Below are 26,797 nucleotides of genomic sequence, written 5' to 3'. Positions count from 1 at the left end.
CGCTCCCCATTCATGCAGTTTGGTTGCGTGTTGGTGTATTTTACTGTTTGCAATAAAGAGGGGGGGATTTTTTTTTTTTTGTTCAGTTTCTGCCGCAATTAACTCTTGGTCCCTTAAACATCTTCCTTTTTATTTTTGGGGTTTTTTTCCTATCTATTTTTTTCTTTTTTTTTTTTTTTTTTTTTTGCAGGACGGTCGGAACAGTTTTTCGCCGCTTCCATTTATTTTTCGATATCTTATCTCTATTAGGTTTTGCAATCAACTATTAAGGTGCAACTATGCCCAAAAGAAAGGTAAGTACGAAAAAAAAATAATTCAAAAACGAGGGAAGGCAGATGGGGAGCGAAGGGGGAGAGATTAAAGCGGCAATCGCGGAAATTTAGCTGTAAAAAAAAAAATTTAGCGCGCGCGCGCGTGTGTGTGTGGAGTTTTTTGGGTTTTTTGGTTGGTTTCTCTTTTTTTGCATTTTTAATTTTTGGTGTATGTCCTAGAGCGGAGCGGGGAGCGGAGGGAGAGGGCTCGGGGCGGGCAGGGCAGCGCGGCGAGTTCACTTTCGGGCTGTTTTGTTTGGGAAGGAGGAGAAGGCTGGAGCAGCAGTGTCTCCATGCTGGATTACAAACAGCCATAGTGCTGTGCTGCCCCTGTGGAGAACGCGGGGCAGCAAAACCCCCCCAAAACCTGCGCCACGACCCCCCCAGGCCCCCCCACCCACCTCCGCCAGCGTTTTAATCCCCATCGCGCCATTCCCGGCTGGATTCGCCTTTAAACGTCGCCTCTTTCTCCTGCGTTTGCCTTTGTTCTCCTTTTTTTTTTTTTGCCTCCCACTTCTTGTCATACCAGATGGTTGTGCAATGGTAATTTGGGGCCATTAGGCGGCGCAGAATTTGAAACTGGCCTTCAAGGAAAGCGGGGAAAAGGGATTTATCGCCGTAGTCGGGAACTTTGGGGCAGCGGGAATATGGGGCGCCCCCCTCTCCCCTCACAGCGCGGGCTGGGGGGGCGGGGCGGAGATGCGGTCGCCCCTCAATCACCGAGGAGCTCGCCCGAGGGGTTTCGACCCGGTCCAGGCGCCTCACGGCCCCGGACGGGGCCGGCGGGGGCCCGGATCCAGTGGAAACGCTTCGAGCGGGCGCGATCGCCACGTTCCCGGTTGTCCCTCATTGTCCTTGCGGGGCCCGCGGCGACCTTGTTGTGCGAGGGGAAATTGGCGGGAACTTTTCGAACTCGATGTGATGACGTAGCAGCGGCGGCCGCGGGGCATTGTGGGAGTTGTAGTCCGTGAGGCGGCGGGGATGGGGGGAGGCCGCCATTGCTGCGGGTGGTGTTGGGGGGCCCTGTGAGCCCCCCCGGCTCCCCTCCAGGCTCAGGTGGAGTCACAGGGGACAGTGCTGCCTTCTCATCTCAGTGTCTCGCTTTCTTTACAGGCTCCAGCTGAAGGCGAGGCAAAGGAGGAGGTAGGAGTTGTGTGTGGTCCCCACTCCACGAATTCCCGTGGGGTTCTGCAGAAATGAGGAAGCCCACGCAGCTCATGAGGGGTTCAGCCCCTGGGGGTGGCCTGTGCTTGGTTTTGGGGTGCTCGGGGCCATCACTGTCCTCTGAGGTGGCAGGTGACCCCCCGAGGTGGTGCGGGGGGTCCAGCAGCTCCCCTGGGCTGAGGTCAGGGACAGGTTCCAATGGGGACATGTCCCTTTTAGCGTCACAACTCCTGCAAGTACAGAACGTTCATCCCTTACCACGTCAGCAGAGTAAAGTGGTGGCAAAGGTGCACTTCTGGGAAATCATAGAATACCCTGAGCTGTGTGTACAGGGATCATGGAATCACAGCATAGTTTGGGTTGGAAGAGACCTCAAATATCCTCTGGTTCTGCCCCCTGCCACGGGCAGGGACACCTTCCACCATCCCAGGGTGCTCCAAGCCCCATCCAGCCTGGCCTTGGACACTCCCAGAGATGGGGAGTCATCATAATGCCCATAATTTCATAAATCCTAGGATTTCTGTGGGGCTTCATGATGCCATGTTATTTTGGGTGGCAGTTAGGAGAAAGCTGTGCTTTATGTGCTCTCTGAATTTTACTGACATATCTTTCCTTATGCAGCCAAAGAGAAGGTCAGCCAGACTATCTGCTGTGAGTATCTGTAGTTATCTTTTAATATTTTATCACTTGGGATGGGGACAGTTTAAAATAAACAATTGGGGTTTTTCCCCCAGAATTGGAAAAGGCACACTTAGAGTATTGCAATATTTAAAATTCCCATTCCATGTTTCTGTTCCCTGAACATCTCCACATCCCAGGCTTCTCACATGAGATACAAGGTCTATGTTAGTGCACATTCCATCTGGACACAAGTATCCAGAGTTAAGGAATATTGATTTCAGGATGGATTTGTTCCCTGTAGGACTTCTCCATACAAATGCTCATGGCTCTGTAAATCACCTGCTCTCTCCTTAGCCTGGTAATTTGCCCATTGATTTTTTGCAGGGCTAACAAATAATTTTCAAAAGCTACCAAGATAATGCTCATAAAAATAAGTATTTATTTCTGGTATTCACCTGACTTGTTTCTTGTGTTTTTTGCAGAAACCTGCTCCACCCAAACCGGAGCCAAAGCCCAAAAAGGCAGCACCTAAGGTAAGGGTCCCGAACTGAAGTGATATTTTCCTTCTTGAGGTATTTACAGGGATAAACCCCCCACAATTAACCACTTTGCTTATTCATAATTATCTTGAAAGTTTTAAGATGGAATTATGTGAGCTAAAAGAATGAGAAAGACATAATTTTATCCAATTTCTACTGAAGGAATGTGGTAAACTGAGCAGATTTTAAATCCCTTGTGGTGAGGCTTTGCTGCTGCTTTACAAGGCCATTCTGAAGTTTCATATAATGCATTGTAGGGAAAATGATGCCTGGAGTAGAGATCAGAGACTCAATTAGAGGAGGCATTGAAAATTGTGCTTTTAATTACAGTTTCTTACTACATTTCCATTCTGAGGCCCTCTCTGCAGTTATCAGTTTATCACATTTTAAGCACTCAGGGTTCTAGAGACCCCTTCAGCTGGATATTTTGGGAAATGTCAAAAACATTGGTATGTCTGACAGTATAATTTAAAAATAAACTATTTAAAGCTCTTTTTTAGTTTGGAGCAACAGTTTGAAATTTCACAGGGGGCACTTCTGCAATCCATGAGGGATCTCTTTCCATCCCCTTCTTACCAGCCTTCCCAGCCATCAGTTTGCAGTGCCTTTTTGTTAGATTTTTCTGTAAACATTTAGGATTTTGCAGCTAAAAATAAAAAAAAAAATCAAAAAACAATCAACATGAACACTCCAGCAACAAAACTTCAGTGACTGTTTTTAACCTGATCCATCAGGTTAAAACCACATTTTCCTTGTGGTTTGGGATAATGAGAGGGGCAAAGCACAGGGGGAAGAGACACTTTGGTTACAGAGGGAGATGATGAGCTGGGAACCAGGAGCTTTTTCCTTTTGCTTTGAAAAGGAATTTGCAATTGCCTATGGCCCAGCAGACCTCCAGCTGAGGGAACTGCTTTCTTCCACATCCTCTGTATGGAGCAGCAGAGATTCTGTGGGAAAGAGAGAGAGCCCCACATGTCATTGTGGGCTCAGCTCTGTAATCTCAGTGCTGTGCAGAGTGAGCTTTTCCCGTTCCATCTTGGCTGCAGCTGCATCCTAGACCACGTTCCTGGCTGGGTGCAGCACTGGACACTCTGGGTTGCACTTCCCTCTAGTGGCTGGTGCCCCAGGCAGAGCACAGCCAGCTGCTGGTGGCACACAGGGCAGCACTGGATGATCCACGATGTTGTATTTGGGGTTTTTCCCAAGTTTCCTTATTTATTTTCATGGAAACATTGCAGGGTTTAAACACTAAAGCTGCCTTAACAGAATGTGAAAAGTTGGAGGAATGGGGTGCAGGAGTTAAGGTCTCTTGGGGACTGAAAAAGCTTTCTTTGGGCCCCCAGTGCACAGCTGGGTGCTGTGGTCTCCCTTTGGGATCATGCAGGGATCCCCTGGGAGCTGTGCCTTGGGAATTGCCCCCAGACAGACTTTTGAAGTGTTGGTCCTCCTGCTCCTGAGGTGCTGTTTGAAGCCAGGACACCTGAGCTGTGGTTTTGGCTCTCCAGAGCTCCCCAGACTGCATCAACACCTGTGCAAAGGGTGATGGAGTAAGAATTGTGGAGGCATTTTTAATTTGTGTCTGCTCCAAGAGCTTTCCTTGTCAGCCTGCAGGATCTTGGAATGGTTTCCATGTGTCACAATAGATTTCACCCAGTAAACTTTGCCATTTTGAAAAACATGGAGCTGGCAAAGGAGTTTTGTCACTTCTAAAATGCAGGACGTGAATTTTGAGCTGTTGTTGCCACCTCTAGAGCAAAATTATTGAGGAAAATGAACACAATGCTGTAGCTGAGGACCTGTTGTGTCCTGTGGGACCCTTCCTCTCCAGTCACTTCAGCTATGGAAGTCCATTTCCCTGGGTTCTCCTCCACTTTTCCAGCACAGAGAATTGGTTTTAGCTCTGTTAATATTTTGTTGTGGGTTTTTTTGGTGGGATAAGGGAACAGATAAGCAGTGCCATAGTACAATTGTGATTCTCACTGCCAAACAGCACCAGGATATTGGGTATTCCCAAGACAGGGACTCCTGACATCACACTGTAGGAGAGTTTTCAGAAATCCCTCAGACTGGGGAGTGAAAGGTTAGAGAAGAAAGAGACCCTCACTCACTGAATGTACTGACTCCACCTTAAATTTTCTGCATTATTGGAGGATTTGCTGTTAATTTGGTGAATTTTTAATTGAAGAATCTGACTTTACCCCTTAACACTCTTGAGTTTGCCCTTATTGGCTCATTTTTAAAGTGAATTAACTGTGTGCATTAATAACAGAGGGATTGAAATAAGAAAATAAACTTTTTGTAACCTTTTAGTAACTTGTAGTCACTGAGACAAATCTCCTGAGTAGATAAATGTGTATGCAGTAATTTCCATTTATCCTCATTCAGCTGTGAGCAGATCTTGCAGGTTTCTGTTCCTCTGTGGGAAGTAGGTTAATCAAGCAAGGGGCTGAGCCAGTGCTGTTACTTATTGGCAGCAAGAGGCACATCTTTGGAAGTGAAACTAATGAGGGTCAGGTATTTGGGTCAGGATCTGACCTTGCCTATGGAAAGTTATTACTACAGAAGCATCAGGTTTTGGGTTTTGTTTTGATTTAGCCTGATCCACATATAAGAAACTGCACTTAAATAATAAATGCAACTCTCTTGTGGTTAGCAAAGTGATGCTGCTGAGTCCCCAGTTTTTCTGGCATGGAAATAGTTTATTATCACAAGGAATATTTCTGGCAGGGAAGGGGGAAAGTCCTTTGCCTACAGCTTTGTTACAGTTTTCTAAATAGGCATTAACAGCACATCTGAAGTATTCTGGTGTTTGCACATGTTGGTTTTCTTCTGAGGCTGCATTTCGGCAGCAGGGCAGAAGTACAGGCCAGTCCAACATTTTTTAGCTAATTTAATTGAATGCCTGTTTAAAATGAGAATTCATTTAACCCCAGCCATGGCTGCTTTTATATTCTGCACTTCCCTGTAGCACATTCAGGACAGACAGAAGGAAAACATTTCTCCTGTGAAACTTCAATCTCACCTTGGTCAATAGGAAGTTTGGGGGTGGAAGGAGGTTCTGCAGAGAGTTGAGAACATGCTGATGTACAAGGTGGAAATCAGAATTTAATATATTACTGTCTGCTTTCCTAACAGAAAGAAAAAGCAGCAAATGATAAAAAGGAGGAGAAAAAGGCAGCAACAAAAGGGAAGAAAGGAGCCAAAGGCAAAGAGGAAACTAAACAAGAGGATGCTAAAGAAGAAAACCACTCTGAAAATGGAGATACCAAAACTAATGAGGTACTTAGCTCCACTAAAGCTGGGAACAGAGCCAGATGTGCTGGAAGCACAGCTGCAGGAGCTCTGCTGGGCTCCAGAGGGTGGGGGGTCACTGCCACACTGTGAGCACAGAGCAGCTGTGGTACCTGCCCAGGGCAGCTGCCAGGGAGAGCCTGCAGGAATGGACTGCTCCTTCCAGCTCCTTGCTGCCCTGTGCTGGAGCCCTTCCACAGCTGCTGTCTGCTGGCCCTGCTCCCTCTCAGGGCTGGCTCAGCAGTGCCCAGGATTTGGGGAACAGTGGAGCCCAGGGACATCACCACCCTCCAGCCCTGAGCTGACTCTGCACATCCCCTCTGCACTGCTGGGCTCCTCTGCTGCTCAGCACGGGTTGGTGCTGGGCCAGAAATCTGGTTTTGAGTTCTACACAATTCTTTAAAACAATTATTTGGCTCAGAACAATTCAACAAGAGATTTGCAAAGTAGACTTGCTCTTGCCTCTTATCTGCAGCCTCTTCTCACAGGTCCTGGCTGTGGCAGCTCCTTACCTCAGCTGCCTTTTGCTGGGTCCAGCTGCAGGCTCCATCAGCTGCTGAGGGATTGTCCCAGCAGGGTCCTTGCTGGTAGTGAAGCAGTGTTTGCTCAGGGCTCTCTTTGCCCTTGTGTTCTGTCACTGACAGTGGTGTCTCTTCATGGGTTGAGTGTCACCATCCAGCCAAGGGTCCTTTATTCTTTCATCTCTAAAACAAGATCAGGAGCTGCTTGGTTAGTGCACTACATGGCTGATGAGCTTCAGAGGGGCTTTGAGAGGGCTTTGCAGGTTTGACTTGGAAAGTAAAAGCACATTTTGATAGAGAAAGGTGAGAAATGATTCCTCAAAGTTCAAAACAGAGCAGGATTGTGGTTGATGTGTAATTCTTCCACTGCCCCATGATGGGGGCTTGAACTTCTAATATATCATTGATCCTAATTAAAATACATTCCAAACCTCTGCCTCTCTGCAGGCACTTACTCCAAAATTATCTCACTAATTAATAATCCTGTGTTTTTATTTTAAGAATTACCAGCCCATTGTTAATATTGATATTTTCTGTGCACACCAAGCCTTGTCCATGCCTGTGTTAACAAACTGGTCTCTTTTTGTCCAATTAACATTACCAATAATATTTCTATTCTTCCCAACCCCTTTTCTAGGCACCAGCTGCTGAAGCATCTGATGATAAGGAAGCCAAGTCCGAGTAATGTTAACCCTGCCCTATATCTCCATCATTTGGTATCCGTACCTCCATGCTGTATTGTTAACAGAGAGGAATATTTTTATCAACTATTTTATAAATGCAGGTTTTTTTAGCATGAATTTAATTATGGAACATCTTCATCTCGGTTACTTGGGAATTAAATCCCTAACAAACAAAACAAAACAACAAAAAAAAAGTCATTGTTTTTAAATTTTGTGATTGTAATAGTTTGTATGGTACATGGAAAGAATAAGTGGTGGTAGCTTTTGACTTCTGTCAGTGTGTCCCTTTTTGTGTAAGTCATGCTTACAGACTTCAGATTTTAATTTTTCCCTTGTATGTGTTGTATGGTTTCTTAAAGTGGGGAGGTCTCAAAACAAATAACCGTGTGAAACATTCCAGTGGTTCTGTGGGTTGCTTTTATAAAGAAGGTGAGCTATTTTCATGAAAAAACCTAAGAGCTGGAAATCTGTTGTTTCCCAAATGTAATTTTATTTTGTCAGTTTTGAAAAAAAAAAAAAGAAAAATAAATAAATAAAAGTGTAATCCTGTTTTTAAATGAAATACAAACATTTCTTTTCAAAAAGGGCAGGTTGGTTGTATGTACCCACTGTTAGGAATTTTGCTGGATTTATCTTAATAAAAAAGACTCCTCAAAAGCTGATTGTGGTTTGTTGCTTGTGCTGCTGGCAAGGTCCCGAATTCCAGGAGAGCTGCAGTGGGAGAGGGAGAGCCCATGGAACTGGAGAGCTTTGGGCTTTTGGCTGGGGGTGAAGCCCCCTCTGCCTCAGTTCTGTGACTTCCCATTAATCCAGGCCTCCTCATTCTGGGGCAGAACTGGACAGAGCAGTGACCTGGGGTTAAGTCCCAGTTCTGTTGTTACAGCTTTTTTCTGCAACTTTATCAACTCCTGCTAAAACCTGCTTTTATAGAAAGTCTCTTCACATCCAGGATATATCTACAGGATATATTTAATAAGAAGAAAAATGTCTGCAATGCAGAAACCTTCTCTCGCCCAGCAATGGGAAATTCCAAGAGCTCGAGTATTTTGTGTCCAAACCCCAAAGAGCACCTCAGTGGGAGTGTCTTGGATGCAGTGGGGTTCAGGATGAGTCCCCCAGGGCCACTAGAGGATGTCTAAATGTGGATTTCATGTTCCAAGCCTGAGGCACTGGGGATTGTTATCCTGCTGCTCCCCCTGTTCTGTACAAACACCTGGGGTTAACTGGGCTCCCGCTTCCTGAGCAGTGAAGCTGAGGGAGTTCTGAGGGGCCTTTTCCTTGGCACTGTACTCCCTTAATCCAGCAGAGAGTTTGGGCCATGCTCTGGTCTCTCCTCCAGTGAGAACTGATGGAGCAGTAACTGGATTCCCTGTGCCTGGTGGAAGTGTGCTGGGATGTGGGTAAAACCAGGGAGACTGAACATCCCAGCTGGAACATGGTCCAGCAATAGTTCAAATGTCATCCTGACTGACATCTAAAAATGATTCACCAAATTTCCATTCCACAAAGACAGGCTGGGAGAGCTGGGATGTTCAGCCTGGAAATGAGTAGGCTCTGGAGACCTTGGAGCCCCTTCCAGTGCCTAAGGGAGCCTGTAAGAAGGAGGGAGAGGGACATTTTATAGAGGCACATAGTGACAGGACAAGGGGAAATGATTTCAAACAGAAGTCAGGGTTAGATGGGATATTGGGAAGGAATTCTTCCCTGTGGGCTGGTGAGGCCCTGGCACAGGGCGCCCAGAGAAGCTGTGGCTGCCCCTGGATCCCTGCAGTGTCCAAGGCCAGGCTGGACAGGGCTTGGAGCAACCTGGGATAGGGGAAGGTGTCCCTGCCCATAGCAGGGGTTGGATTTGATGATCTCTAAGTTCCCTTCCCACCCAAATCATTCCAGGATTCCATGATTCCATGAGTTTAGCCAGCAGTCAGTGAGAAATCCCAATGGGCCTGGTCAAGGGAGAGAATGCATATTGGAAATATTTTAGATTTGTGTGATTTCCTACCCCAGTGGTTTCTCTAAAGGGCTTTGAACAGGAATCCAGTCCTGCAGGAAGGTGGAGCCCCTTCCCAGCCCTGGTGCCGTGGGACCATCTCCCTTTGGCTCCAGCCTCCAGTCACTGAGTGTCTCAAGCATTGTGATTTAAGCAGCAGGCACTGAGTACAGTTGATACTTCTTAGCACAGGATCCATCCATCTGCCAAGGTACAAACACCCTTTGGAATGAGGTCACTCTGATCCCAAGTCGTGTCTCTCCATCTGAGTCCAGAGGTTGTTACACAGAGCATACAACTGAGTGTTTGGTTTTGGTTATTTCTTTTTTGAGTGCCAGGGTGGGAGTTGTTCTTAATTCTATAACTATTGTTCTAATCAAATTCCTCTTTCAAATAAGTACAGAAAATTGCCCAAGAACATTTTGCTCAAATTCATAACTTTTCGGAGCCACGGGGTATTGAGAGAGTTGCACAACTGAATGGATTGTCTGGTTTATGCCAAACCCTCCTCCACGGCTCTCCTGGTGTCTAGACACTGAATCCAAAGCCAGCTCCATGGCAGCTCGCAAGCTTGGCTTATTTTGTCTGAAAAGGAGAGGTTTCAAACTTTCAGGTTTATTTGGAATTTGTGGAGAAAGTGCCTTCCCCAGGGTTCTTGGCTGTTCCCTGTGTTCCAGGTGTTACTGGGTCTGATGCTGGTTAGGAAAGATCCACAGATCTGGATCTGGTGTGGATCTGGTTATCATTATTCATCAAAACAACTGGGGATCCTGAAGATGCAAAGGTGAAGAGATTCATGAGTGTGAAGGTAGTGATGGTTCTGAGGTGATGTCATGGGAAGAGATTTGAGCAGTGTTGGCAACACCCTGCCATGGCGAGGTGTGCAGGCAGCTGGTCAGGGTGAGAGGAGGCAGCCTCAGGGTGCACCAGACAAGGTTTAGGTTGGATATTAGGGAAAAAAGGGTTTTCCAACCCAGCACAGGCTGGAGTCACCTCCCTGGGGGGATTTAACTGTGGATGTGGCACTTGGGGACTTGGCCAGTGGTGGCCTTGTCAGTGCTGGGGGAACAGTTGGACTCAATGGGCTTGGAGGGCTTTTCCAACCTAAATGTTCCTGTAATTCCATGATCCAGCTTTTGGTGCAGGCTCCCAGAGCAGCAGAGTGTCCTCACACAGTGTCCTCACGGGATCTTCAACAGAACTGGGCAAGCATTTGCTTTTGTTTGCTCAGAACAATAAACCCACTGAAAACCACTTTGAAAACACTGGTCACTGTCCTGGGAGGGACAGGAAATCACAGGAGGCACCTCCAGACTTCATCCTGGTCTCCACCATCAGCAACGTGCTGGAGCAGCACAGAGGGAAAAGGCACTGCTGCCTCAGCAAGCAAGAGAATGGCAAACACAGTGAGGTCCTTGGGATGTAAAAAAAAAGGGGGAAATAGGGAAAATAAAATAAAACAACCCCTCCAAGCACATAAAAGGAAGGGTTTTCCAGGTTCATCCCACATTTACCTGTGCTCCTTTGAGTGAAGGGACTGTACACACAAAAAAAAAAAAAAAAAAAGAAAACCCCTCTGCTCTGGAGCCAGGCTGGGAGAGCTGAGGGTGTTCACCTGGGGAACAAAAACTCTGGGGAGAGCTTAGAGTCCCCTTCCAGTGCCTGAAGAGGCTCTAGGAGAGCTGGAAAGGGCCTTTGAACAAGGGATGGAGGGACAGGACAAAGGTAAAGGGCTTTAAGATGAAGGAGGATAGATTTAGTTTGGATATTGGGAAGAAATGCTTCCCCATGAGGGTGGGGAGGCCCTGGCACAGGGGGCCCAGAGAAGCTGTGGCTGCTCCTGGATCCCTGGAAGTGTCCAAGGCCAGGCTGAATGGGGCTAGGATCAATCTGGGAGAGTGGGAGGTGTCCCTGCCCATGGCAGGGGACAGAACCAGAGGATATTTGAGGTCTCTTCCAACCCAAACCAGTCTGGGATTCTGTGACATTTAGGTCTGATTTTCAGATCAAGAGCAGCTCCCTGGCAGTTAATGGAGTAACACTGGTGTTAATCTGATGAAGGAGGAAGAAAATTGAATCTCAGCAATGGCAACGATGGCTCCTCCCTCTGACTGTCTCAGTGCTGCTGCTCCTTTCCCGTGCAGCTGCCGGGAGCCCCCGCTCTGAAACTTGATGCCCTGGATGGGCTCCAGGAGCTGGGAACACCCCGGGCTGGCGCTGGGCGTCTTTCGAGGAGCTCTGTCCTTTGAGAGAACAATGTCAACGTGGCTTCCAGACTGTCCCAGTGCCCAGAGGAGCTGGAGGTGGTCACAAGTGAGCATGGACGAGGGAACAGATGTCACTGGTGACTCGTGTGGCCATTGTCCCCTGCTTTGGAAGGGGTGTGATTGGGATTGGGCTAGGGTGAGTCAAGGAGGGGATGGGGAGAGGATCAGAACTGCTCCTAACCCCTTCACCCACACCTTTCATCTGTTTTCAGAGAAGCTGTGGCTGCCCCGTCCCTGGAAGTGTCCAAGGCCAGGCTGGACCGGCTTGGAGCACTCTGGTCTCGTGCAAGGTGTCCCTGCCCATGGCAGGGAATAAGATGGGCTCTAAGGTCCCTTCCCACCCAAACCACTCTGTGATTCCATGATTCCATGATCTGCCCTGATTTATCCACCTCTGCTGGAAGAGGGGCTGGTGGGACAGGACCCCAGAGGAATGGCACTCCCTTTCTCCTGCAGCACCAACCAGGGAATCACTGGAACAGTGTCAAATGGAAGTGATGTCCAGGGGTTAGTGTGAACTTCAGGCTGAGGTAACACCTGAAAGCACTGAAAGGAAGTTGGTGCTGATGTGATAGAAAAGGGAAAACCAGCAAATTGGAAAGCTCTGTTCCTAAGAGCAGGAATCCAATTGACACCATAAAACTCTCAAAGGCAACTTAATACAATTGGACACATCTTAAACAATTCCAGACGTTCTTAAAAGGGGGAGAGGAAGCATAAATTACACAGGGAAAAATGCTGGATTGAAACCTAAACAGAGTGGTCAAGACCACTCTCCCCTCCCACTCCCAGCAGCATTCCCAGTAAGGGGGTTCCAGGGCACGGCTGTTCCCCTTTGGAAGTGCCTCCCTCCCAGTGAGTGAGGTGTGCTGCTTCCACTGGGGATGAAGTGCAGCACAAGCCTGGGATTCTCAGTAAAAGCTGCTCCAAAGTTATCCCAGAGCCAAAATCTCACAAAATCGCTGGGGTTTTGTTTGTTTAACATGAACAATTCGGGGAGGGGGTGGAAGTGCATTTCTTGGAGCTCAAACCAGATGTGCAAAACCCAGTCACAAAGCTCCAGCTTCTGCGCTGTTTGTTTTCCCCCCAGGAAGATAAAAGGAGCCATGGAGAAGGTTTGGATTGCGGCAGCTCTCGGGTTTCACCCTGGCTCCAGGGGCGCTGGCAGAGGCTGCTCTGTGGGACCACAAACGAGTTTTGCTGTTTCATGGATCCGGGGCCGCCGCTCCCCTCGGAACAGGGCTGGAGTTGGAGGTGGGCTGCTCCTAAGCCTCAGGCTGAGACTCAGCTTTCCAGCAGGCTGGAATTTTGCTTGGTTTGGTTTCTTCATTCATATAAATCCACCATCAGGGAGGTGCTGACCAGAAGTACTTCCCCAAGTCACGGTTCCATTTTGTGCTGGCTCTGCCAGGAGAGAAAGGCTGGAGTTGCCTCTCTGGGCCTCATCTGAGGGCAATCCTGCAGGATCTGCCTTCTCTTCCTATAAATCCTTCCAACAGAAAGTTCCAAATCCAGGCCAAACATTCCCTGCTGTGGTTTCACCACCCATGTGGTTACAGCCTGGTTATCAACAGAGATCTTGAAGTAAACTCTGACTTCCCCACTCCGTGTTTACTCCTATGCTATTCTATACCTACAGCATTACCCTGGGAATAATTAAAATAATTAACAAGTGTAATTAACTGTTGGAGGGGAAAGGAGACTTTTAGGACATTATATCAGCAACAATTAAATAAATTACCCTTTTTGTCTTGCAAAGAATTGACAGACAGGGGGGAAAAGGATGCGGGATTTGTATTCCCTGGTGCAGCGGCACAGGGACAGTGAATAGGGGTCGGTGGCTCTTGTGTGGGGACACAAAGCAAACAAAGAGGCCCCAAATGAAATTACAGAGTGGCAGATGCAAAACGAGCATATTTCACACAATGACTAATTAAACCATGTAACTCATTGCCCAAATGGAGCCCAGGAATCATAATGGCTTAGGAAGTGATTACACAAATTCTTGGAAGACGATCCAGCAGGGCTGTGGGACACAAAGACATGTCACCAGTGCAGGACCAGCAACCCGTGGGTGTGGGAGAGGACCTGGAGTTGTCCCCAGCCCTGGACCTCTGGAGGGAGCTGGGGGTGAGGGGACACAGGTTTGTACTTCCCCTGTGGTCTGAGCCCCTCCAGCCACATTCTGGGCACTTCGAAAGGAGGAAACCTTCCCTGCTGTTCACTGTGTGTGGCTGTTGGTGGGACAGACACACGGCGTGGATGTACCCAAGGTACCACCTGTGTCCCTGCCAAGCCCTGTGCCACTGACCTGGGTTGTGTACATCCCCCTGTGCTCCTGGAAATATTCTCCATTGGAGCTGGATTTTTCCCAGGAGGAAAAGGGCACCACATCCTCCTGTTCTTGGCAAAACTCCCTCCCCAAATGCCACCCTAGGGCCCAGGTTTGTTGGGTGCTGCTGGTGCTGAAGGTGGGGTGATGGCCACCACTGGGATGGAGAAGGGGTGCAGATTCCCAGCTTCCAGTGCTGCTCCATTTGGGCTTGGGAATTATTTCCAACCCCCTTTGTGGCCCATCTTGGCTATAAATCTTCTTGGCTTCACTTGGTGCTGTAGCCTCTAGGTGGTGGTCCTGGCTGGGGGTTCCTGCACGGCTGCTCTGCACACACAGAGAGGTCACCCCTGGGAATTTCGGGTTATCCAGCTGCTGGGGTGATGGCACAGGGACCAGGAGCAGGTACCACAGCTCTCAGGGTGTCAGAGGATGTGGCATCATGCCGGTGGCTCCACAGGGCTGGGGATGGTGGCAGCAGCTCTGTCCCAGCTCCTGCTGCAGGGATGCCCAGCAAGGATGCCCAAGCAGGGACCAGAGAGCAGCCAAGGCAAAATGTATCCATGATTCTCCTCCATCACCTGGAAGTGTGATGTTTCTGCAAGAGCTGGAACCTTCTGGAATGCTGGGAGCTCTCCCTGCCTGCCCTGCAGCCTCTTCACTGCAGGAATTTGGGGTGACAGGAACAGTGCACTGTGTCCTATGAGGACAGGCTGGAGAGCTGGGGGTGCGCTGGAAAAAGCTCTGGGAGACCCCAGAGCCTCTTTCAGTGCCTAAAAGGGCCCCAAAGAAAGCCAGACAGAGACTTGGGATCAGTCACAGAGAGAGAGGAGAGGTCTCCTGGCCTCAGCAGCCCAGGACATCCCTGGGAGAGCAACAATGTGCCCATTGATCCAGCAGGAATTGGTGATACTTGTGTATAGTTTATATATTTATGTTTTATACATATCACAGAATCCCCAACTGCTTTGGGTAGGAAGGGACCATAAACCCATCAAGTCCCACCCCCTGCCATGGACAGGGACACCTTCCACTATGCCAGGTTGCTCCAAGCCCCATCCAACCTGGCCTTGGGCACTTCCAGGGAAGGGGCATCCACAGCTGCTCTGGGCAATACTATTGAATTATATATAATATACATAATATTAAATACACATATATATCTCTCTATAAAATGTGGTTGTAGGTGCCATGTTCAGATCAGAAGTGATTCTGTGTTGAAGCTTGAATTGATGTCCTGGCACCAGGACATCACCCCTTCACTGAGTGTCCCCAGATGCCCCACAAGGTCCCCTTTTTCTCAGCAGGGACAAAACCTGGTGGTTTTGGTTATTCCCTGGTTGGAGCCCTTGACTCTCCATCTCGCTTCTCTCAAGAGCTGCATGACAAAACCAGCAGTTCCAGCCTATTTTGGCGACCACTTGCTCCAGGAACCTCAGGAGTTTCATCAAAAGCCTGGATGGATTTCGGGTCTCGGGTTTTATTCATTCCAGCATTGGCTGACAAAGCCCATTACATCATCCCTTTGGAAGAGAAATTCTCTGCAGCTGCCTGTGTGGCGCGGGGGGTGGGGGGGGGGGGTGTTTAAAAAATAACAAAGATTTTTGTTTCTTTCTTCTTTCTTTCAGGGCAATTTTCCTCCCAATTGCTGGAAAACTGGAATGCTAAAAAGCTTCAAAAGTGGGAAGGAAAAGGGCAGTGTGCAGCAGTTCCAGCCATTCCTGGGTTTATTATTATTTCCTTTCCAAAGACCAAGGGGGGAAAAATAGCCCCATTACCCCGCGCATCCAGCGCGCCCAGCCAGCCGTGAAAAGCAAAGCCAGTGTCATGGCAATGGCAGATGGCACAGAGCGGGAGCAGGAGCGGGAATGGGAGCGGGAGTGGCGGCAGGAGCGGGAACGGGAGCGGCAGAGGGAGAGAGGGCTCCGGCCCCGACCTCCGCGCGGACCGCGCTCCTAATTAGCCCTGGAGCAGGGACTAATTAAACCCGGAGGTAAGACAAGTGATTACTTTTCCTTGCAGAGATGGGGTGCAGGAGTGATGTGGATGGAGCCGGAGCCGGTGTTGGAGTCGTCCTGACATCAGTGGTAGGAAACGATTTCAATCTCGGCTCATCCCTCCCGCGCTGCCGGGAGCAGGGAGCCGCAGCAGCTATTCCCTGCTCTCCCAATGAGCAGAGGCTGCAGAGAATGTGGGATTGCAAGGAAATACCGATGGGAAGGAGAGAGGCAGTGTCTGGATGCTGTGCTGATGACGTCAAAATGTGACAGTCTCGATTGTTAGCATTATTTGGCACCCAAGTATCCAAAGTACCCCCTTGAACTCACCTAGGGTCAGAGCAGAAACTCCTCTTCCCTCCTCACAGTTGTTTAGGAGTATTATTTCATGCTCCATAAGCTCATTCCTTTTAATCCACTTTTCCTGGTTTCCTATAAAACAAGCAGTTGGAAGTAAATTATTTTCACTGTCATTAAAGTGGGTGCAAAGCTCTCAAAAAATGGGATATAGAGAGGAAAATTATGATATTATATAATTATAATAGAGAATTATACATTATATAAGTATTATATTATATAAAATACAGTTATTCTATAAATGTATTTATTTTTGCACTGCAAGAACTGGAAGTCCAGAGCTGCTCATGCAGCTGTGGTTGCTGACGATTCCTTCTGCGATGTGCTGGGCTTTCCACAGTTTTTACAAATGGGCTGAACTTTGCAAAAACCATGGGAAAGCCTGTGGCTGTGGAGCCTTTGGCACTTCTCTGCCCATTCCCAGGCAGATGCTCTGTCCCCAGCACACACACGCTGGGCAAGCACAGTGCCAATGCAAGCTGCCTCTGCTCGGCTTAAAGCAGCTCCAGCTCCAGCCCTGCCCTTCCTGCTGGAGCACTGGGAGCATCTCTCCACCTGGACCATGAGCCCAGCCCCTGGGGATCAGTGGGATTTCCCTGGGGATCAGTCTCTGGGGATCAGTGGGATTTCCAGAGCAACAGCCCCCTCTTGCATAGCATCATCTGGATGATTCAAACTCAAGCGTTGCCGGATTTCTGCTGCCCAGTGAAACACCAGACAATTTGTGTTTCTATTTTTACCCTGGATTAGTCAAGGGTCGCTGCAGGACCAGATCAGGGGTGCTGGGCTTTCCATGGCCTTATGCTTCATCCCATAAATGCTCTTGGCCTTTAGCAAGCAGGAGAAAAGCCTGACAGGACAACTCCTCTTTGCTGCCAGGGCTGGATCCCTGAGGAGCTGCCAGGGCTGCTGCAGCTCGGCACAGCTCATGGCCTCACTCCACCTCTGCACTGCCCATCCCAGCCTCCCTCACACAGAGGTGGTCAAAGTCACCCACTCCAGTCTAAAAAGCATCCAGGATTATGAAAAAACTTGGGAACACCTTGCCAGCAGCACTGTGGCTGAATCAGCACAGCTCCAACCTGGCTGGGATGCTCATCGGATAAAAAGAGCCAGGGAGAGTTTGGAATTTCCAGAGAAATCTCTGAATTTCCACCTGTTGCTGTTATTTAATGCAGAAACAAGGGGAAAACAAACCTGTCTGAAAAGAACAGGAATATGGAACAGACATATGGAAATGGAATTTGGGATTGTTGGAAAGGGATGGACTATGTCCATGAAAAATATTAGCAATAATTAGTCCCAAATCCCTGCTGTGAGCTGCAGATATTGATAGTCTGGATCTCACATACATCAGAATGACTTGTAGTTATCAGCAGCTCCAGGGTTTTTCTGCCCTCCAGCAAACACATTTTTCCTTGTTCTGGAGGTCTGGTCATGTTCTGTTTCATTTCATTGCTGAGAGAAATTAAAATATTTCTTACATCTGCATCAGCATCTGGTAACAGAGCAAGAATTCAGGAAGCTGAAAAAATATTAAAAAATACATAAACATAAAAATATATACATATAAAAAATAGGACCTTCCTCCCTGTATTCCCTGAGCACATGAGGTTGCTTCCAATGCACATTTTATTTTAAGGTGAGTTATTTTGTTGCCATAGTGACATCATTCAGGTTTCCAACCGCTGCCGTGTTGGTTTTCTCCCAGGCAAGACTTGTCACAAGCAGTCAGCATCCCCAGCCCCTTCCCGGGCAGCAGCTTCCCAGGGGGCTGCAGGATTCCCTGGAATTCCAGCCTGCAGGATGAGCTGTCACCACTCCCTGTTAAGGCACAGGGGGACAAGGACCTGGGGGAGTCAGAGAGGAGAGGCAGGCACGGAAAAACTCCGACCAAAAGGATTTTCCTCTGCCCGTTCCTTATCCTTCCTCCTCCCTCCCGTGCAGTGAGCTGTGAGAAGGTCAAAGAACCCGGTAGCTTTATTAATTAGCACTAATTAATACACTCAGCTACCTCTGGTGTCACTGTGCTCATCTACCCTAGCCTTGACATGGACAAGAATAAACCGTGTTTGCCCCCAAAAGCTTAAAATCTCTGTAAATCCTATTTCTTGCTGCACAGGTGTCTCATGGATTAATTTTATTACAAAGAGAACAGCACTAAAATAAAGATTTTAAATGCAAAGGTCTGTAATTATGTTAATAGAGATGTAAAGAAATGGGATTCTCTGGTAAGGGAATATTTGTGGGGTTATTTGGTCAAATGGACTCTGTAAGTGTATTGGAAATTAATATTTAATTTTATGTATTTCTATATTAAATATTTAAATTCATTGTGTTATTATGATGCTAAAGACTTTTAATGGAAAGTGCCTTTTTTGGGCTCTAATTAATTTAATTAAAGCAGGCAGAGTGTGCATCATTAGCCTAAAACCTATTTCATGGGTGCCAGGCCCTGTATGTGACCGAGAGCTAGGGTGCCTGTTCTACTGCACGGCCAAAAGGAGCTCAAAAAAAAAAAGCTGTTTCAAAGGTTTTCTAGGTTTTTAATTTTAAATAAACCATTCCCAGATTATCAAATCAAGGCTACATTCCCATGGCAGACCTGAGCCCTGTGTAAGCCTTCCCAGGATTGCAGCATCTGGCTAAATCCAGCCCAGATTAAAGCAAAGCTGTCATTGCACAAACTCTGCCTGAAAGGAGCAGGATGCTCCTGATGCTGGGAAAGGACAGAGCTGGGAATTGCAGGCAGAGGATAAGGAATGCCAAAGGCAGCAGCAGGGTCCAGAGGAGAGGAGGCAAAGTCCTGTGCTGTGCGAGGGGCTGGGGCACTTCTCCTCTGCAGAGGGAATTCGGGCAGCAGAGCCACTCCAGCCACGACCGTTGGGTGTTCCTGAGATCACCCCGGCTCCCTGATGGAAACCCTCTGGAACACAGCCTGGACACCGAGTCCACAGCTCAGCAACAGCCTCCACAACAAGGCTCTTGCTTGCAGAGGTTTTAGCCAAAGCCATTGTTTTAACACCCTTTTCTAATATTTATTTCCGAATGTCTTTGACTGCGGGAAGGGTGGAAGGGGCTCCCAATTTAATTCCATAATCCCCCTAAGCCTTGCTTAATGCACTCACTCTTGCCTGGCCTCTCTGAATTCTACAGTGGTGTTTTGGGTGGTTGCAGCACTGCACTGGAAAATGTCCCATCATTTATTTTGCAGCTATTTGAGGGAAATGATTCCCAGGGCTGGAAGCCTGGTTGTTAAATCCGTATTGCCAAAGGAAACAAACTCTGTCACCCAGATGGGGCTGGACCTCGGGGCTGCCACGTGGATTCCTGAATGAGGTAGCTCAGAGTCCAGTTGAAAACTCCCAAAATTAACATTAAAGCAGGAGCAGGAGACTTTAGCAGTTGGTGAAAAATGTCATTTTTAGCTGAGGGGGTGGGTGGGGCTGCAGGGAACAAAGCAGCTCTGGGACACCCACATCCCCTGGGATGAGTCCCCCCAAGCATGGCCATGGCTCACCCCAACTGCCCTTGGCTGGGAGGGATGGAAGTGCTGCTGGAGGGAAATTCCAACAACAGATTTTGTCCTGCTGCTTTCTTCTGACAGGGAGGGAGTGCTGCAGCCTGGTTTGTTTTCCACATGTTCAAGAAAGACAAAACAACGTTTTCAAGAGTCTTGATGCATCTCATGAGCCCCTGGTCTCCCTAAATCCCTCCCTCGGGTCTCAGCTCCCAGCATTTCTCCAATATCTGCTTGAAACCTGCACCAAGAGGACAGCATCACTCTCAATGGGATTTTTCCATGTCTCATTTCAGGATGCACTGTGTCTCCCATGGGAATGTGTCCTCAGCCATTCCAGAGGCATCCTGGAGTCAGCAAGGACAAAACCCCCAAATACAAGGGCACAGGGGGCTGGCAGAGTCCACAGGCAGCAGCAAAGTCAAGATGGGAAGATGGGTTTGGAAGAAAGTCAAGGTCTGAAAGGTGTTACCTGTAACAAGGTAACAGCAGCAGGCACCAAGCAGGAGGAAGGAGCAAAGAGAGGAAAAAATGAAGAGACTGAGATGTGCTGGCTGCACAGGAGGAGGGAGAATGGTGTCCAGAGACATCAGGAAACACATGGAGAGAGGAGGATCCTCAACAGGAAATGGCAGATCCTTTAGGCTTCAAGGACAAAGTGGAGAACAAACAGGAGAAGCTTTTTTCCACCTCTACAGCATATTCCACACTTATGCCATTATAATCCAGGGATAACAAAGAAAACCTCAGGGAAATAAGGATGATGGCACAGTTCTGTCCATGTGCCTTCATAGCTACACCTTCCACCTATGGTGGTTTTCCAGCAGAAACTCAACCACACAGAACTTGGGGACTTCATAAACTCTTAACAGACTTTTATTGGTGTAAGAGAAATGAAAGGGAACAGTCAACAGGGCAAGAACTTGCAGGTGTTGAAAACCAACTCACTGGAAATTAAATTAAATTAAATTAGTCCTTTGATTAAAAAAAACCACTATAAAAGACCTTCCAAGAACATGAGGCCTCTCCAAATCAAGATGACACACAAAACATATTGTAGCAGGTTATGTCTCAAGCCCTAATAATTTAAGGCCCAAAATAAAAAGGGATTCTGAGATCTGAACTCCTGAGGACATCAGGGGAAAGACTTTTCCCAGAGATACAAAGCTGGACAGCTACAGGAGAATGTGAATGTCCATTAAATGATGGAAGTGCAAGAATGAAATGAAATGGGGTCACTTTACTGCAGAGGAATTTATGGAAGCTTCCATGTTAAAGCTTTTCCTTATGAGGGATAAGAGGGAGACATCATCCCAAATTTAAGATCTTTAGAGGAAGAGGCTTTATAATCAATAAATAAAGGTAATGGGAAGAGAATTCCTGTATGGGACAGCACTTTGAGAAATGCTCCAAAATCCCATCCTTGGATTCCATGATTAGTGACTTAGAAAGTTCATTCTCAACTCACACTCCTGTGAGCAAACTTACACAGGACAGTTTTCTAATCCATCACCTCATCCAGTAATTGAGAATTAATTTTATAAGACTGTATTCAAAGGGTATTAATGAGCTTATTTACAATGTCAGCTTGTTAGGGATATCAATAAATTTAAAAAATTAATCAAAATTAACCTTTTTAATATTTTTTATTTTTTCAAAATTAACCTAATTTAATAACCTTTTATTTCAATAAAGGCAGTGCTGTAAAAAAACCTATTGCACTCCTTCCCAAAATTTCTAATATTTTTTGTAGAATGAAAAATATAATTAAAATATAAAAATCCTCAAAACTTTATGGAAAAGGGAATGGGATACAGAGAGATGTAATTTTAATAAAATTGTTTACTTAGCTGAGGGAGGTCCAGCAAAATTTGCATGTCCAGGGAGAGAGGTGATGAATTCCCAGCTGCAGTCAGATGCTTTGTGCCCAGGCTTCTGGGAGAAGCCAAAAATGCAGGATTTGGCCCTAAAAACCTAAAAAAAATCACAAACAAACCATCAAAGGATTATTTACAAATATTTAGCATGACTTAAAGTTGCTGAATTAGCCCAGCAGTGATATCAGTGGTGTCTTTGGGGCGAGATCCTTCTGCAGGGGACCCCTGGACTGGTAGCAGTCAGGGTACAGCAGGAGAAGCTGGAAAAGGTTGGGAACAGGGGGCTTGATCCCAACCAGGGGACACATGTCAGAATCAGGCCCTTAGACAGGGATTGTGCAGGGTGTAGTAGTGACACCAGCAATAACAAAACCTACCTGCTTGGTCACTTACACCCAGTAGTAAATTTGCTGCTATAAAACTTGGGGGTTTCAGGCACTCTGAGGTACAAAGTTGGAATTCAGAGAAGCTGAGGATGGACCTGACACTGATATCATTCCCCCAGTGCTTCTGCCGGCAGAGCTCAGAGCACACAGGGACACAGAGCCACCCCTTTTCCGGGGTGTTCCATCCACAGCTGGATTTGGCATTTCTGTGTGAAACAGAGATAAGGAGAAACGTTTAGATAATAGTCAGAAATTTCACTGCTTTGCAAAGCAGGCAGATTCAGTTCCCCCAGTCGCAGCAGGGCTGCACACACTGATCACAGCTCACAGCAGCTAATGGCTGCCATAAGGAATGTGAGATATGGATCAGTCCGCGGAGCAAGGGATGACACTGCTCCAGGCAGCTGGAATTTAGCGGAATGGAATTTAGGATTCTGAAAAGGAAAAAACCATCATATTTACATCACCAGAACAAGTAATTTATCAACAAGATGAACTGCTGCAAGATAGAATTTAGAAACAAAGGCGAGCGGCGTCCTGGCTCGTCCTCCATCGCCTTCCTATGGGATAATGTCGCTCCCAACTCTTGGGTGTCTGGCACCATCTAGAGGAATGATTGGAATGATGCAGCAGAGAAATTAAATAATAAATTATTAAAAATAGCAAAAATCCTAGAGCAGATCTTGTGTAATATCCAACAGCTATTTAGATATTATTTAACAGCTCTTGTCGAGGAAGAGAACCACAGGAAGGAGTGGGAACTTGGAGATTTTTCCTGCAAAAACAGGATGTTGGTTTGCACACACAAGCCCTGCACTCCAGCAACTGTAATTAGTGCTAAGTATTTTGCATCTCATTTATTTTTTAAAATAAACTATGATATCAAAATTTGAGATTTTTCTATGTAAAGATCTTAAAATAAGCTTGGACTTTTCAATATTCCTTTATTCAGCTACAGCTGTGTAGCACAAGGCATCAACTCCTGAATTCCTTCTGAACAACTCTTATTTTTGAATCAGCTAAACAAAAACTTGGATTTAATTTAACTACCATCCTTATTTGTCATTTAGCTCCATATGAAAGACCTAAGATGAGCAGAATGTTCATAGAAATCCTTGTGGGTTGCTTCCAGCTCGGGGGTATTTTATGAAATGTACACAGAAAATATTCTTTAAAAAAGCCAAAAATGCATAATTTGTTCCAGTGTTTAAATCCAGCTGAATTCAGGCATGTGAATCCTTACCTACATTTACTGAAAAGGTACAACTGCAGGTGAACCCACCACACCCGCCCAATTCCACTCTAAACTTTCTTTTTTTGATTTTAACTGTACATTTCTGGTTATACTAAACAAGTCTGTTTTCACACATGGCTAAAGCAGGATTTGACTCATGAGGGCAGAATAATCATAAATAAAAAATGACAGAGACACCTTTACCTGGCTTTACAAGCTAATTGTGGGAAAGTTCATTTAATTTTGTAGTCAAATTAAACAGGGGATTGAGTTTTACTTTTGACTACAGCTGAGAGTAAAACTCCCTACAACACCAAACAGGGAGAAGCAATGAGTATTTGAATGTCATCAGTTCCTAGTCCTAAAATCCCTCAAAAAATTTCGTTTTTTTTTTTTCTTTAAAGAGCAGTTTGGAAAGAAACAGCTACAATCCAGCTTCTTCCTTAAAGCATCTCTGCTCGTGAATCCTTCCGTGGCTCATTAGTCTGTTCTCCCTCCTCCTGCCACCAGCTGCTGCTGGCATTTACATAACAGAGCTCTGCTCTGAGGAAAGATGAATCAGCACATCCATAAAATCCTGCTTTCACTCCGAGATTTACTATCACCCCCAGCATGCTGCTGCTTGGATGCAGAGGATCTGGAAAAAGATGAGTCATGGAGCTGCAGAATCCACGTGTGGTGTGGAAATGGAGCTCCTGGGGAAAGAGAGGATGGGCGTTACTCACCACACATGACTCCTGGAGGGGAAAACCCGGGAGAGGTGGGAAGAGGTATCGAGAACAGCCCTTGTAGCAGGCTTGGGGAGAGATGAAGCAACTGGGAGAGCGTTAAGGAAAGGAAACTGACGTGCCAGGGAGTCAGGAATGTCAGCAGGGACAGTTTCCACTATCCCAGGCTGCTCCAAGTCCCATACAACCCAGCCTTGGACACTGCCAGAGACCCTGGGGCAGTCACAGCTTCTCTGGGCACCCTGTGCCAGGGCCTCTCCACCCTCACAGGGCAGAATTCCCTCCCAGTATCGCACCTAACCCTGCCCTCTGGTAGTGGGAAGCCATTCCCTCTTTCCTGGCACTCCAGGCTGATGTACTCTCTCTCCACCTTCCCTTCCAGGCAGTGGAAGGCCACAGTTAGGTCATCCTGGAGCTTCTCTTCTCCAGGCTGAATCACCCAAATTGTCCCAGCCTTTCCTCACAGCAGAGCTGCACTCTCCCTCTGACCATCTTGGTGCCTCCAATGGATTTGCTCCAACAACTCCATGTCCTTCCAGTGCTGGGGATCCCAGGGCTGCAGGTGGGGTCTCACCTAAGCATGGATGTGGAGCTGTTGGCACCAACACCAGCACCCACCAGGACATGGTGCTGGCCAGTATTTATGGAGCTGTTTTTCCCCTGACATGGAATTCTGTTCAGCTCAGGAAGATGCATTTGTACTTTCAGGATATATTATAAAACATCATCTGTGTTTTCTCCTTTGCCTTCCCATCATGCATGAAAAGATGAGCTTGCAGTTCTGGGCTCTGAAGACAGGTGGGAGAAACATTACCTCTCTGGAGAGTGGGATCAGTGTGTGTGCTTCTCATGGCTGGGAATTCATTCTGAGAACAGCAGTTTCATCCTGTATCTCCCAGGAAGCTCTGTAGCTCTGGAGCCTCTGGGCTCCTGCTGGGAGAGCTGTTACTATTGGGAAGCCAATGGAATTCGCAGCTTGGTGAGGTGGCACCTCGTGTCTGTCCACTGAGGAGCTGAGCAATGAACCTGCCCTGAAGACATTTCAAGAGTAATTGTTTGGAGCCTACAAGAAAAATGGAAAGGGACTTGGGACAAGGGGGAATGGCTTCCCACTGCCAGAGGGCAAGGTTAGGTGGGGTATTGGGAAGAAATTTTTATTGTGAAGGGGCTGAGGCCCTGGCAGAGGGTGCCCAGAGAAGCTGTGGCTGCCCCATCCCTGGAAGTGTCCAAGGCCAGGCTGGACAGGGCTTGGAGTGTCCCTGCCCACAGCAGGGGTGGGATGGGATGAACTTTAAGGTCCCTTCCACCAAACCATTCTGTGATCATCTCAACAGTCACTGAGAACTCAAGAACTTTAGAGGACGATGAAGAGGAAACAGGGTCCACAAATCGCTCAGTTAATCCAAGATCCTGGCACAAAACAACTTCCACAGGTGGATGAAGGGGCAGGTGAGTACAGGTGAATTATGTGGAGCAGCTTAATGCCAAATCCCCAGATCCTTCTCCCTGGGTGCCTGGAGGCATCCTGTGGAGCTGTGAGTCAGGATGCAGTCCCTCCTGACTGCACAGCAACAAAACCCTGAGCCAGCACTCCACAGCAAACCCAGTCCCGAGCAGCTGCTATAAATATGTGCTCAATCTGAATTTATTCGTAATATTACCAGAGCATCGACTCACAGTGATTCAGCTCTCAGTATTCTAGGCATGAAGAGAGGCTGTCCTTTGTTATGCCATGATGACAGTGGTTTTTACACTGGATTTCTAACACCAAATATAAGGTACTTGAGATAAAATACAATTCACTTGATGTGTTTTAGCAACTCATTGCTGAAGTGACACCAGTTTCAGGAGCTCTGACAGGATGCATCCCATGGAAAAATATTTACTTCCATTAAAACTATCTACTCTGACCCTGACCCCTTTGTTCCTTGAGAACAAAGGTGCTGTATCCATCATATTGGAATTTCCTGGTCACTGGGAGCAAACACTTTAACTCTTAAAGCCACCCCAACCTGAGACACTTCCCTGCAGCCAGGCCTTGTTTACCGGGAGCCCGGAAAACTGTCACCTCCCCACTGAGCAATCCTGTGTCCCCTCCGTGGCCGGCTCCGTCCCCCTACCCTTGAGAGGACCCCTAAGATTCCTGAATCCCTTCATTCTCTTAAAAACTGCTTCGTTTGAGGCACACATGGGGTCCATTTCCCAGGCGCTGCCAGGGAGGAGGCCACGACCAGAGGACGAGAACACTGCGGCCCTGAGGGCCGGGAAGAGCTGGACTCATGAGGGCCGGGGCAGGGACAACCGGGAGCGCTGAGGGCGGAACCCGCGAGGACAGAAGCCGTTAGGGCTCCCCCGTGACGGCTCCTGGGGTTTCTAAAGCACGGCCCGGCTCAGCGCAGCCCCGTAACGGCGGCCAAACGCCTCAGGCACATCCCGGCTCTCCCGGCCCGGCCCGGCCCTTCCTCTTCCTCCTCCTCCCTCAGCCGCCGCCCGGAAGTGGCGGGCGCCCCCCCGCGGCGCGTCACCGCCCCGCCCTTCCTGCCCCCCCGCCCGCCCGGCGCTGCCGCGCGCGCCCCCCGGCGGCGGGCGGCGGCGGTGCGGGCGGTGCCGGCGGCGCTCGGTCCGCGGAGCCGCGATGAGCCCGGGCGGGACCCGCGCCCGCACCCGCACCGGGACCCGCGCCCCGCACCGGCACCGCCGCTCCGGCATGGGGCTGCGCCCGCACTAGGAGCCGAGTCCCCCCGGGGCGCCATCCGCCACCTCCCCTCCCCCTCCCGAGGAGGATGGCGGCGGCGGCCGCCCCGACCCAGCTGGAAGCCGGTGGGTATCGCTGGCGGCGGGGGCTGCGCTCCGCACCCCCTCCGTTCTAACCGTGTCTAACCCGCTCTCCCCCGCCCCTCCGCAGAGCTCTACTACCTGATCGCACGGTTCCTGCAGTCCGGACCCTGCAAGAAATCTGCCCAGGTGAGCGCGGAGCCGGCG

The 26,797-nt window shown here is 48.1% G+C and overlaps 2 protein-coding genes and 2 long non-coding RNA genes across 7 annotated transcripts in view; 3 read left to right on the top strand and 1 right to left on the bottom strand.

Annotated features, from left to right (window-relative positions):
• Positions 1-7,792, top strand: HMGN5 (high mobility group nucleosome binding domain 5). 2 transcript variants are annotated; one of them, XM_036402462.2, is made up of 7 exons: positions 1-29; positions 250-293; positions 1,425-1,454; positions 2,097-2,126; positions 2,579-2,629; positions 5,771-5,914; positions 7,085-7,792. In XM_036402462.2, exons 2-7 carry the CDS (start codon positions 279-281, stop codon positions 7,130-7,132), a joined length of 318 nt encoding a protein of 105 aa, XP_036258355.1. In that variant the 5' UTR covers positions 1-29; positions 250-278; the 3' UTR covers positions 7,133-7,792. The 2 variants fall into 2 exon arrangements, with proteins under 2 accessions (XP_036258355.1, XP_036258354.1); XM_036402461.2 differs by lacking the exon at positions 1-29 and having other exon boundaries at positions 191-293.
• On the bottom strand, positions 2,937-22,414 carry LOC118698905 (uncharacterized). 3 transcript variants are annotated; one of them, XR_004981978.2, is made up of 5 exons: positions 21,845-22,414; positions 21,437-21,564; positions 17,423-17,595; positions 16,044-16,145; positions 2,937-6,630 (listed from the first exon to the last, which is right to left on the bottom strand). It is a non-coding gene; the product is annotated as an uncharacterized LOC118698905 (long non-coding RNA). The 3 variants fall into 3 exon arrangements; XR_004981979.2 differs by having other exon boundaries at positions 17,423-17,528; XR_008508608.1 differs by lacking the exon at positions 2,937-6,630 and adding an exon at positions 15,418-15,963.
• LOC118698906 (uncharacterized) lies at positions 15,599-21,311 on the top strand. Its single transcript, XR_004981980.2, has 2 exons — positions 15,599-15,709; positions 19,678-21,311. It is a non-coding gene; the product is annotated as an uncharacterized LOC118698906 (long non-coding RNA).
• A 4,049-nt stretch (positions 22,415-26,463) lies between the features above and the next one.
• BRWD3 (bromodomain and WD repeat domain containing 3) overlaps positions 26,464-26,797 on the top strand; it is a 50,150-nt gene continuing 49,816 nt past the window's right edge. Inside the window, exons 1-2 of the mRNA XM_036402460.2 lie at positions 26,464-26,635; positions 26,721-26,779. Of these exons, the coding sequence (XP_036258353.1) occupies positions 26,599-26,635; positions 26,721-26,779 (96 nt within the window). The 5' untranslated portion in view covers positions 26,464-26,598. The remainder of the gene's footprint in view (positions 26,636-26,720; positions 26,780-26,797) is intronic.

Source organism: Molothrus ater, chromosome 14, assembly GCF_012460135.2.
Source record: "Molothrus ater isolate BHLD 08-10-18 breed brown headed cowbird chromosome 14, BPBGC_Mater_1.1, whole genome shotgun sequence".
Lineage (NCBI taxonomy): Eukaryota > Metazoa > Chordata > Aves > Passeriformes > Icteridae > Molothrus > Molothrus ater.
Note: the sequence above shows the minus strand (reverse complement) of the source record. Positions and strands in the feature narration are given on the sequence as shown.